The sequence below is a fragment of the Topomyia yanbarensis genome, chromosome 3 (genome assembly GCF_030247195.1).
Source record: "Topomyia yanbarensis strain Yona2022 chromosome 3, ASM3024719v1, whole genome shotgun sequence".
NCBI lineage: Eukaryota > Metazoa > Arthropoda > Insecta > Diptera > Culicidae > Topomyia > Topomyia yanbarensis.
The window spans coordinates 204,673,593-204,685,881 of NC_080672.1; the positions used below are offsets into that span (position 1 = coordinate 204,673,593).

Below are 12,289 nucleotides of genomic sequence, written 5' to 3' on the forward strand. Positions count from 1 at the left end.
ACGAATTTTTCCACTTCTTAGTTGGTAACTAGTTGAGCTCACGAAAAGAGAAATATGAAATATAGTGTATAGAAACAATGCAAAATGAGCCAATACCTCGCAGGTGCCATACCCGGTACCCTTCTTTCCTAACCGGAAATTAACAACTCCACGATGCTACAAAAAAAATTGAATGATCTTTTCAAGTGACGTAGGTTAAATACAACACAACACACCGTTTGAACAATTTAGTGTATCCTTAAACCTTCATTTACAGCAAAAAAATATTTTCTGGGACCTTAGACACAAACAAATTTGCTACGTTGTAATTTTTTAACTGATTTTCTATTTTAAACAGTTCTGGAAAGGAGAAAAATAAATCTATGGGACTGCATGCTATATTATGCTATTTTGTACAGACAGAAAAAATGTTGGTAAAATTAGAGTTTTTCGCTCTTAGCAAAAACAAACAAAACATACTCTTAGTTTGAAAATAAAACCTTTATTTTGATTACTATTCTTCTATAAATTAAAAGGAAAACTTTTATTTTGATTATTACTATTGATTAATTTAATAGTTTTATTTTCAACTCAAAACTAGGTGGTAGTTGTTTTTTGCGCAATACTCTTACTTTTACTAATATTTTTTTCTGTGTGTAAGAAAGATGCGATTTTGGAATAATATGAAAATTACCTTTTTTGTAATTTTTTTTATGCGAAATATACAAATGGTTCGATATTTTTCCAAAGGTAAATGTTTTCGAATGTTGGTAAAACATATAAAACGATAATTGTTGCTTGTGGCACCAAAAATTTGGTTCTAAGAGATTCTAACCGTACTGCGCCCTTACCATTCTTCTTTTAAATTCTTGTCATAGACTAGTCTCATAGTTCGACTGGTCTATATATGAAAGTACCATTGCTATCCCTTGAAATCTAGAGAAAATTTAGAATAGGACGTAAGTAACAATGAGAGATTCTCTTTTGGGTCTTTCTCTTCTGTTTATTACTCGGCCATTTCAACATTTACTACTCTACTCTTTGCATAATATTCTAGTAAAAACCGTCGGCTTTCGATATATACTGGAAAATTAGTGCAAAGTGTTGTAATGACGTCGTAATAAACGAAAGAGAAAGTAAACAAAGAGAGGTTCTCAATGTTACTTACGTCCTATTGAAAATTTTCTCTAGAAATACATGTGTTTTGACAGCTCGTAGTTTTAAGATCACTCGCACTTTGAAAGTGCGGAGACCAGGTTAGTGGGAAGTGCACAATACGGATGAAAATAAAAAATAAGCCAGATGTTGATGTTTTTGGATTTCAGTGTGAAGAAACATGTGCGTATTTTTTGTTTCTGGCGTTTCCTTTTCGTAGCTGGTGTGCATTCCATCTGTAGGTGAAGTGATCGCACAAGAACGATGGAAATAGTCTTACATGTGCATGGGGTTCACAGGACCGCAATAGTGATTCAGACTTTAGGGTGCACTCTAGAAGCATATACATATGGCAGTTTGGGAACAGATTTGCTCTTAACAGGGCAAACCATAACAAGTTGATCGGAAAAGATAAATAATACGAACTCTCCAGCTTGTGCATTCTCATGACGAGTATATAAAAGCTGGAAGGAAATGGGATTTGTTGGTTCCGTTCTGCATTGTTCGTTTGTTTGTATGAAAAAACGTTCCGGTGCATACAAACTTGTTTTAGAAAGAGCAGGCATCCTAGGGTGAATCACTACCCTAGTAACAATTAAGGTTTTATGGTAGTTTTATAGCCACTGATAAAACTTAGATTGCACTTGTAGCGTGCTATAAAACTTCAATTGTTACTTGGGTATGTCGCACTGATTTCTGAATCATTGATTTTTTTTGGCACCTTGTTGCATCTTTTCATCCTAATGCGTTAGAAACAACGTTTTGTATCTACATAAGATACAAAAATGGAAACGGATGCAATTGTCAATATATTTCTTATAGGCCTGGATTATTGTTCGTAATAATGGATTCGTAATAAAAAAAGTTCTGATATTTCGGGAATATTTTTCAGATAACACAACATGAGAAGGAAGGGTTTATTTGCCTAATGTTTAAAAAAATAAGCTAATTAAACAAAATTAAATTAGTAGATCGAAACTGGTTCATTAAGGAGAAAATCGAAAACGAGAAAAGCAGTTTTTCACACCATGTGTTAAATCTTCATAAATACCAATCAGCTTTTAAAATTTTTAAATCTCTAAATTTAAAAATTCAAAAGCTTAAAATTTTTAAATTTTTTCATTTTAAAATTTTAATATTCTAAGATTTTTAAATTCTTAAATTTTTAATTTTTTAAATTTTAAAATCTTAAAATTCTTATATTTTAAATTTTTAAATTTTAAATTTTAAATTTTTAAATTTTTAAATTTTTAAATTTTAAATTTTTAAATTTTTAAATTTTAAATTTAAATTTAAATTTTAAATTTTTAAATTTTTAAATTTTTAAATTTAAATTTTAAATTTTTAAATTTAAATTTTAAATTTTAATTTAAATTTTAAATTTTAAATTTTTAAATTTTTAAATTTTTTAAATTTTTAAATTTTTAATTTTAAATTTTTAAATTTTTAAATTTTAAATTTTTAAATTTTTAAATTTTTAAATTTTAAATTTTAAATTTTTAAATTTTTAAATTTTTAAATTTTTAAATTTTTAAAATTTTTAAATTTTTAAATTTTAAATTTTTAAATTTTAAATTTTTAAATTTTTAAATTTTTAAATTTTTAAATTTTAAATTTAAATTTTAAATTTTTAAATTTTAAATTTTTAAATTTAAAATTTTTAAATTTTAAATTTTTAAATTTTTAAATTTTAAATTTTAAATTTTTAAATTTTTAAATTTTTAAATTTTTAAATTTTTAAATTTTTAAATTTTAAATTTTAAATTTAAATTTTTAAATTTTTAAATTTTAAATTTTTAAATTTTAAATTTAAATTTTTAAATTTTAAATTTTTAAATTTTAAATTTAAATTTTAAATTTTTAAATTTTTAAATTTTAAATTTTAAAATTTTTAAATTTTTAAATTTTAAATTTTTAAATTTTTAAATTTTTAAATTTTAAATTTTTAAATTTTTAAATTTTAATTTTTAAATTTTAAATTTTAAATTTTTAATTTTTAATTTTTAAATTTTTAAATTTTTAAATTTTTAAATTTTTAATTTTTAAAATTTTTAAATTTTTAAATTTTTAAATTTTTAAATTTTAAATTTTAAATTTTTAAATTTTAAATTTTTAAATTTTAATTTTAAATTTTTAATTTTTAAATTTTTAAATTTTAAATTTTTAAATTTTTAAATTTTTAAATTTTTAAATTTTTAAATTTTAAATTTAAATTTTAAATTTTTAAATTTTAAATTTTAAATTTTTAAATTTTTAAATTTTTAAATTTTTAAATTTTTAAATTTTTAAATTTTAAATTTTAAATTTTTAAATTTTTAAATTTTAAATTTTTAAATTTTTAAATTTTAAATTTTTAAATTTTAAATTTTTAAATTTTTAAATTTTTAAATTTTTAAATTTTTAAATTTTTAAATTTTAATTTTAAATTTTAAATTTTTAAATTTTTAAATTTTTAAATTTTTAATTTTAAATTTTTAAATTTTTAAATTTTTAAATTTTTAAATTTTAAATTTTAAATTTTTAAATTTTTAAATTTTTAAATTTTTAAATTTTTAAATTTTTAAATTTTTAAATTTTTAAATTTTTAAATTTTAAATTTTAAATTTTTAAATTTTTAAATTTTTAAATTTTTAAATTTTTAAATTTTAAATTTTTAAATTTTTAAATTTTTAAATTTTTAAATTTTTAAATTTTTAAATTTTTAAATTTTTAAATTTTTAAATTTTAAATTTTAAATTTTTTAAATTTTTAAATTTTAAATTTTAAATTTTTAAATTTTAAATTTTAAATTTTTAAATTTTTAAATTTTTAAATTTTTATATTTTTAAATTTTTAAATTTTAATTTTAAATTTTTAAATTTTAAATTTTTAAATTTTTAAATTTTAAATTTTTAAATTTTTAAATTTTAAATTTTTAAATTTTTAAATTTTTAAATTTTAAATTTTTAAATTTTTAAATTTTTAAATTTTTAAATTTTAAATTTTTAAATTTTAAATTTTTAAATTTTTAATTTTTAAATTTTTAAATTTTTAAATTTTTAAAATTTTAAATTTTAAATTTTAAATTTTTAAATTTTAAATTTTTAAATTTTTAAATTTTTAAATTTTTAAATTTTTAAATTTTAAATTTTTAAATTTTTAAATTTTTAAATTTTAATTTTTTAATTTTTAAATTTTAAATTTTTAATTTTTAAATTTTAAATTTTTAATTTTTAAATTTTTAAATTTTTAAATTTTTAAATTTTTAAATTTTTAAATTTTTAAATTTTTAAATTTTAAATTTTTAAATTTTTAAATTTTTAATTTTTAAATTTTAAATTTTTAAATTTTTAAATTTTTAAATTTTAAATTTTTAAATTTTTAAATTTTTAAATTTTTAAATTTTTAAATTTTTAATTTTTAAATTTTTAAATTTTTAAATTTTTAAATTTTAAATTTTTAAATTTTTAAATTTTAAATTTTAAATTTTTAAATTTTAAATTTTTAAATTTTTAAATTTTTAAATTTTTAAATTTTTAAATTTTTAAATTTTAAATTTTAAATTTTAAATTTTTAAATTTTAAATTTTAAATTTTAAATTTTTAAATTTTTAAATTTTTAAATTTTAAATTTTTAAATTTTTAAATTTTTAAAATTTTAAATTTTTAAATTTTAAATTTTTAAATTTTTAATTTAAATTTTAAATTTTTAAATTTTAAAATTTTTAAATTTTAAATTTTTAAATTTTAAATTTTTAAATTTTTAAAATTTAAATTTTTAAATTTTATAATTTTAAATTTAAATTTTTAATTTTAAATTTTAAATTTTAAATTTTAAATTTTTAAATTTTAAATTTTAAATTTTAAATTTTTAAATTTTAAATTTTTAAATTTTTAAATTTTAAATTTTTAAATTTTTAAATTTTAAATTTTAAATTTTTAAATTTTTAAATTTTAAATTTTAAATTTTTAAATTTTTAAATTTTTAAATTTTTAAATTTTTAAATTTTTAAATTTTTAAATTTTTAAATTTTTAAATTTTAAAATTTAATTTTTAAATTTTTAAATTTTTAAATTTTTAAATTTTAAATTTTAAATTTTTAAATTTTAAATTTTAAATTTTTAAATTTTTAAATTTTAATTTAAATTTTTAATTTTTTAAATTTTTAATTTTTAAATTTTTAAATTTTAAATTTTAAATTTTTAAATTTTTTAAATTTTAAATTTTAAATTTTTAATTTTAAATTTTTAAATTTTTAAATTTTAATTTTAAATTTTAAATTTTTAAATTTTTAAATTTTTAAATTTTTAAATTTTTAAATTTTTAAATTTTTAAATTTTTAAATTTTAAATTTTTAAATTTTTAAATTTTTAAATTTTAAATTTTTAATTTTTAAATTTTAATTTAAATTTTTAAATTTTTAAATTTTTAAATTTTTAAATTTTAAATTTTTAAATTTTTAAATTTTTAAATTTTAAATTTTTAAATTTTTAAATTTTTAAATTTTTAAATTTTTAAATTTTTAAATTTTTAAATTTTTAATTTTAATTTTTAAATTTTTAAATTTTTAATTTTTAATTTTAAATTTTTAAATTTTAATTTTAAATTTTAAATTTTAATTTTTAAATTTTTAAATTTTTAAATTTTTAAATTTTTAAATTTTTAAATTTTAAATTTTTAATGTTAATTTTTAAATTTTTAAATTTTTAAATTTTTAAATTTTTAAATTTTTAAATTTTTAATTTTTAAATTTTTAAATTTTTAAATTTTTAAATTTTTAAATTTTAAATTTTTAAATTTTTAAATTTTTAAATTTTAAATTTTTAACTTTTTAAATTTTAAATTTTTAAATTTTTAAATTTTTAAATTTTTAAATTTTAAATTTTTAATTTTTAAATTTTTAAATTTTTTAAATTTTTAAATTTTTAAATTTTTAAATTTTTAAATTTTTAAATTTTTAAATTTTTAAATTTTTAAATTTTTAAATTTTTAAATTTTTAAATTTTTAAATTTTAAATTTTAAATTTTTAAATTTTTAAATTTTTAAATTTTAAATTTTTAAATTTTTAAATTTTTAAATTTTTAAATTTTTAAATTTTTAAATTTTTAAATTTTTAAATTTTTAAATTTTTAAATTTTAAATTTTTAAATTTTTAATTTTTAAATTTTTAAATTTTAAATTTTTAAATTTTTAAATTTTTAAATTTTTAAATTTTTAAATTTTTAAATTTTTAAATTTTTAAATTTTTAAATTTTTAATTTTTAAATTTTTAAATTTTTAAATTTTTAAATTTTTAATTTTTAAATTTTTAAATTTTTAATTTTTAATTTTTAAATTTTTAAATTTTTAAATTTTTAAATTTTTAAATTTTAATTTTTAATTTTTAAATTTTTAAATTTTTAAATTTTTAAATTTTTAAATTTTTAAATTTTTAATTTTTAAATTTTTAAATTTTTAAATTTTTAAATTTTTAAATTTTAATTTTTAATTTTTAAATTTTTAAATTTTTAAATTTTAAATTTTTAAATTTTAATTTTAAATTTTTAAATTTTTAATTTTAAATTTTTAAATTTTTAAATTTTTAAATTTTAAATTTTTAAATTTTAAATTTTAATTTTTAAATTTTTAAATTTTTAAATTTTTAAATTTTTAAATTTTAAATTTTTAAATTTTTAAATTTTTAAATTTTTAAATTTTTAAATTTTTAAATTTTTAAATTTTTAAATTTTTAATTTTTAAATTTTTAAATTTTAAATTTTTAAATTTTTAATTTTTAAATTTTTAAATTTTAAATTTTTAAATTTTTAAATTTTTAAATTTTTAAATTTTTAAATTTTTAATTTTAAATTTTTAAATTTTTAAATTTTTAATTTTTAAATTTTAATATTTTAAATTTTTAAATTTTTAAATTTTTAAATTTTTAAATTTTTAAATTTTTAAATTTTTAAATTTTTAAATTTTTAAATTTTTAAATTTTTAAATTTTTAAATTTTTAAATTTTAAATTTTAATTTTTAAATTTTTAAATTTTTAAATTTTTAAATTTTTAAATTTTTAAATTTTTAAATTTTTAAATTTTTAAATTTTTAAATTTTTAAATTTTTAAATTTTAATTTTAAATTTTTAAATTTTTAAATTTTTAATTTTTAAATTTTTAAATTTTTAAATTTTTAAATTTTTAAATTTTAAATTTTTAAATTTTTAAATTTTTAAATTTTTAAATTTTAAATTTAATTTAAATTTTTAAATTTTTAAATTTTAAATTTTTAAATTTTAAATTTTTAAATTTTAAATTTTTAAATTTTTAAATTTTTAAATTTTTAAATTTTTAAATTTTAAATTTTAAATTTAATTTTAATTTAAATTTTTAAATTTTTAAATTTTAAATTTTTAAATTTTTAAATTTTAATTTGAATTTTAAATTTTTAAATTTTAAATTTTAAATTTTTAAATTTTTAAATTTTTAAATTTTTAAATTTTTAAATTTTTAAATTTTTAATTTTTAAATTTTAAATTTTTAAATTTTAAATTTTATAATTTTTAAATTTAAATTTTAAATTTTTAAATTTTTAAATTTTTAAATTTTTAAATTTAAATTTTTAAATTTTTAAATTTTTAAATTTTTAAATTTTAAATTTTTAAATTTTTAAATTTTTAAATTTTAAATTTTTAAATTTTTAAATTTTTTAAATTTTTAAATTTTTAATTTTAAATTTTAAATTTTTAAATTTTAATTTTTAAATTTTTAAATTTTTAATTTTTAAATTTTTAAATTTTTAAATTTTTAAATTTTTAAATTTTTAAATTTTTAAATTTTTAAATTTTTAATTTTTAATTTTTAAATTTTTAAATTTTTAAATTTTTAAATTTTTAAATTTTTAAATTTTAATTTTTAAATTTTAAATTTTTAAATTTTTAAATTTTAAATTTTAAAATTTTTAAATTTTAAAATTTTAAATTTTAAATTTTTAAATTTTAAATTTTTTAAATTTTAAATTTTAAAATTTTTTAAATTTTAAATTTTAAATTTTTAAATTTTTAAATTTAAATTTTAAATTTTTAAAAAATTTTTAAATTTTTAAAATTTTTAAATTTTTAAATTTTTAAATTTTTAAATTTTTAAATTTTAAATTTTTAAATTTTTAAATTTTTAAATTTTAAATTTTTAAATTTTTAAATTTTTAAATTTTAAAATTTTTAAATTTTTAAATTTTAAATTTTTAAATTTTTAAATTTTAAATTTTTAAATTTTTAAAATTTTTAAATTTTAAATTTTTAAATTTTTAAATTTTAAAATTTTTAAATTTTTAAATTTTAAATTTTTAAATTTTAAATTTTTAAATTTTTAAATTTTTAAATTTTAAATTTTTAAATTTTTAAATTTTTAAATTTTTAAATTTTTAAATTTAATTTTTAAATTTTTAAATTTTTAAATTTTAAATTTTAAATTTTTAAATTTTTAAATTTTTAAATTTTTAATTTTTAAATTTTTAAATTTTTAAATTTTAAATTTTTAATTTTTAAATTTTTAAATTTTTAAATTTTTAAATTTTTAAATTTTAAATTTTTAAATTTTTAAATTTTTAAATTTTTATATTTTAAATTTTAATTTTAAATTTTTAAATTTTTAAATTTTTAAATTTTTAAATTTTTAAATTTTTAAATTTTTAAATTTTTAAATTTTTAAATTTTTAAATTTTTAAATTTTTAAATTTTAAATTTTTAAATTTTTAAATTTTTAAATTTTAAATTTTTAAATTTTTAAATTTTTAAATTTTAAATTTTTAAATTTTTAAATTTTTAAATTTTTAAATTTTTAAATTTTTAAATTTTAATTTAATTTTTAAATTTTTAAATTTTTAAATTTTTAAATTTTTAATTTTTAAATTTTTAAATTTTTAAATTTTTAAATTTTAAATTTTTAAATTTTGAAATTTTTAAATTTTTAAATTTTTAAATTTTAAATTTTTAAATTTTTAAATTTTTAAATTTTTAAATTTTTAAATTTTTAATTTTAAATTTTTAAATTTTTAAATTTTTAAATTTTTAAATTTTTAAATTTTTAATTTTTAATTTTTAAATTTTTAAATTTTTAAATTTTTAAATTTTTAAATTTTAAATTTTTAAATTTTTAAATTTTAAATTTTTAAATTTTTAAATTTTTAAATTTTTAAATTTTTAAATTTTTAAATTTTTAAATTTTTAAATTTTTAATTTTAAATTTTTAAATTTTTAAATTTTTAAATTTTTAAATTTTAAATTTTTAAATTTTTTAATTTTTAAATTTTTAAATTTTTAAATTTTTAATTTTTAAATTTTTAAATTTTTAAATTTTTAAATTTTTAATTTTTAAATTTTAATTTTTAAATTTTAAATTTTTAAATTTTTAAATTTTTAAATTTTAAATTTTTAAATTTTTAATTTTAATTTTTAAATTTTTAAATTTTTAAATTTTAAAATTTTTAAATTTTTAAATTTTTAAATTATTTTAAATTTTTAAATTTTTAAATTTTAATTTTAAATTTTTAAATTTTATTTTAAATTTTTAAATTTTTAAATTTTTAAATTTTAAATTTTTAAATTTTTAATTTTAAATTTTTAATTTTTAAATTTTTAATTTTTAAATTTTTAAATTTTTAAATTTTTAAATTTTAAATTTTATATTTAAATTTTAATTTTTAAATTTTTAAATTTTTAATTTTTTAATTTATTTAAATTTTTAATTTTTAATTTTTAAATTTTTAAATTTTTAAATTTTTAAATTTTAAATTTTTAAATTTTTAAATTTTATAATTTTTAAATTTTTAATTTTTAAATTTTTAAATTTTTAAATTTTTAATTTTTAATTTTTAAATTTTTAATATTTTTAATTTTTAAATTTTTAAATTTTTAATTTTTAAATTTTTAATTTTAAATTTTTAAATTTTTAAATTTTTAATTTTTAAATTTTAATTTTTAAATTTTAAATTTTTAAATTTTTAAATTTTTAAATTTTTAATTTTAATTTTAAATTTTAAATTTTTAAATTTTAATTTTAATTTTTAAATTTTTAAATTTTTAAATTTTAATTTTAATTTTTAAATTTTTAAATTTTAAATTTTTAAATTTTTAAATTTTTTAATTTTTATTTTTAATTTTTAAATTTTTAAATTTTTTATTTTTAAATTTTTAATTTTAATTTTTAAATTTTTAAATTTTTAATTTTTAATTTTTTAAATTTTTAAATTTTTAAATTTTATTTTTAAATTTTTAAATTTTTAAATTTTTAAATTTTTAAATTTTTAAATTTTTAAATTTTTAAATTTTTAATTTTTAAATTTTTAATTTTTAAATTTTTAATTTTTAAATTTTTAAATTTTTAAATTTTTAATTTTAAATTTTTAATTTTTAAATTTTTAATTTTTAAATTTTTAAATTTTTAAATTTTTAATTTTTAAATTTTTAAATTTTTTAATTTTTAAATTTTTAAATTTTTAAATTTTTAAATTTTTAAATTTTTAATTTTAAATTTTTAAATTTTTAAATTTTTAAATTTTTTAATTTTTAATTTTAAATTTTTAATTTTTAAATTTTTAAATTTTTAAATTTTATTTTTAATTTTTAAATTTTTAAATTTTTAAATTTTTAAATTTTTAAATTTTAAATTTTTAAATTTTTAAATTTTAAATTTTTAAATTTTAAATTTTTAAATTTTAAATTTTAATTTTAATTTTTAAATTTTAAATTTTTAATTTTTAAATTTTTAAATTTTTAAATTTTTAAATTTTTAATTTTTAAATTTTAAATTTTTAAATTTTTAAATTTTTAATTTTTAAATTTTTAAATTTTTAATTTTTTAAATTTTTAAATTTTTAAATTTTTAAATTTTAAATTTTTAAATTTTTAAATTTTAAATTTTTAAATTTTTAAATTTTTAATTTTTAATTTTTAAATTTTTAAATTTTTAAATTTTTAATTTTTTAAATTTTTAAATTTTAAATTTTTAAATTTTTAAATTTTTAAATTTTTAAATTTTTAAATTTTTAAATTTTAAATTTTTAAATTTTTAATTTTTAAATTTTTAAATTTTTAAATTTTTAAATTTTTAATTTTTAAATTTTTAATTTTAAATTTTTAAATTTTTAAATTTTTAAATTTTTAAATTTTTAAATTTTTAATTTTTAAATTTTTAAATTTTAAATTTTTAAATTTTTAAATTTTTAATTTTTTAATTTTTAAATTTTTAAATTTTAAATTTTTAAATTTTTAATTTTTAAATTTTTAAATTTTTAAATTTTTAAATTTTTAATTTTATAAATTTTTAAATTTTTAATTTTTAAATTTTTAAATTTTTAAATTTTTAAATTTTTAATTTTTAAATTTTTAAATTTTTTAAATTTTTAAATTTTAAATTTTTAAATTTTTAAATTTTTAAATTTTTAAATTTTTAAATTTTTAAATTTTTAAATTTTTAAATTTTTAAATTTTTAAATTTTTAAATTTTTAAATTTTTAAATTTTTAAATTTTAAATTTTTAAATTTTTAAATTTTTAAATTTTTAAATTTTTAAATTTTTAAATTTTTAAATTTTTAAATTTTTAAATTTTTAAATTTTTAAATTTTTAAATTTTTAAATTTTTAAATTTTTAAATTTTTAAATTTTTAAATTTTAAATTTTTAAATTTTTAAATTTTTAAATTTTTAAATTTTTAAATTTTAAATTTTTAAATTTTTAAATTTTTAAATTTTTAAATTTTAATTTTAAATTTTTAAATTTTTAAATTTTTAAATTTTAAATTTTTTAAATTTTAAATTTTTAAATTTTTTAATTTTTTTAAATTTTTTAAATTTTTAAATTTTTAAATTTTTAAATTTTTAAATTTTTAAATTTTTAAATTTTTAATATTTTAAATTTTAAATTTTTAAATTTTTAAATTTTTAAATTTTTAAATTTTTTTAAATTTTTAAATTTTTAAATTTTTAAATTTTAAATTTTTAAATTTTTAAATTTTTAAATTTTTAAATTTTTAAATTTTAAATTTTTAAATTTTTAAATTTTTAAATTTTTAAATTTTTAAATTTTTAAATTTTTAAATTTTTAAAATTTTATTTAAATTTTTAAATTTTTAAATTTTTAATTTTTAAATTTTTAAATTTTTAAATTTTTAAATTTTTAAATTTTAAATTTTTAAATTTA

General features: G+C 6.1%; 1 protein-coding gene across 1 annotated transcript in view; it reads left to right on the forward strand.

Moving 5' to 3' along the window:
* The first annotated feature begins 1,218 nt into the window (after positions 1 to 1,218).
* Positions 1,219 to 12,289, forward strand: part of LOC131687075 (neurogenic locus protein delta) — a 419,636-nt gene continuing 408,565 nt past the window's right edge. Inside the window, exon 1 of the mRNA XM_058971118.1 lies at positions 1,219 to 1,317. Within this exon, the coding sequence (XP_058827101.1) occupies positions 1,282 to 1,317 (36 nt within the window). The 5' untranslated portion in view covers positions 1,219 to 1,281. The remainder of the gene's footprint in view (positions 1,318 to 12,289) is intronic.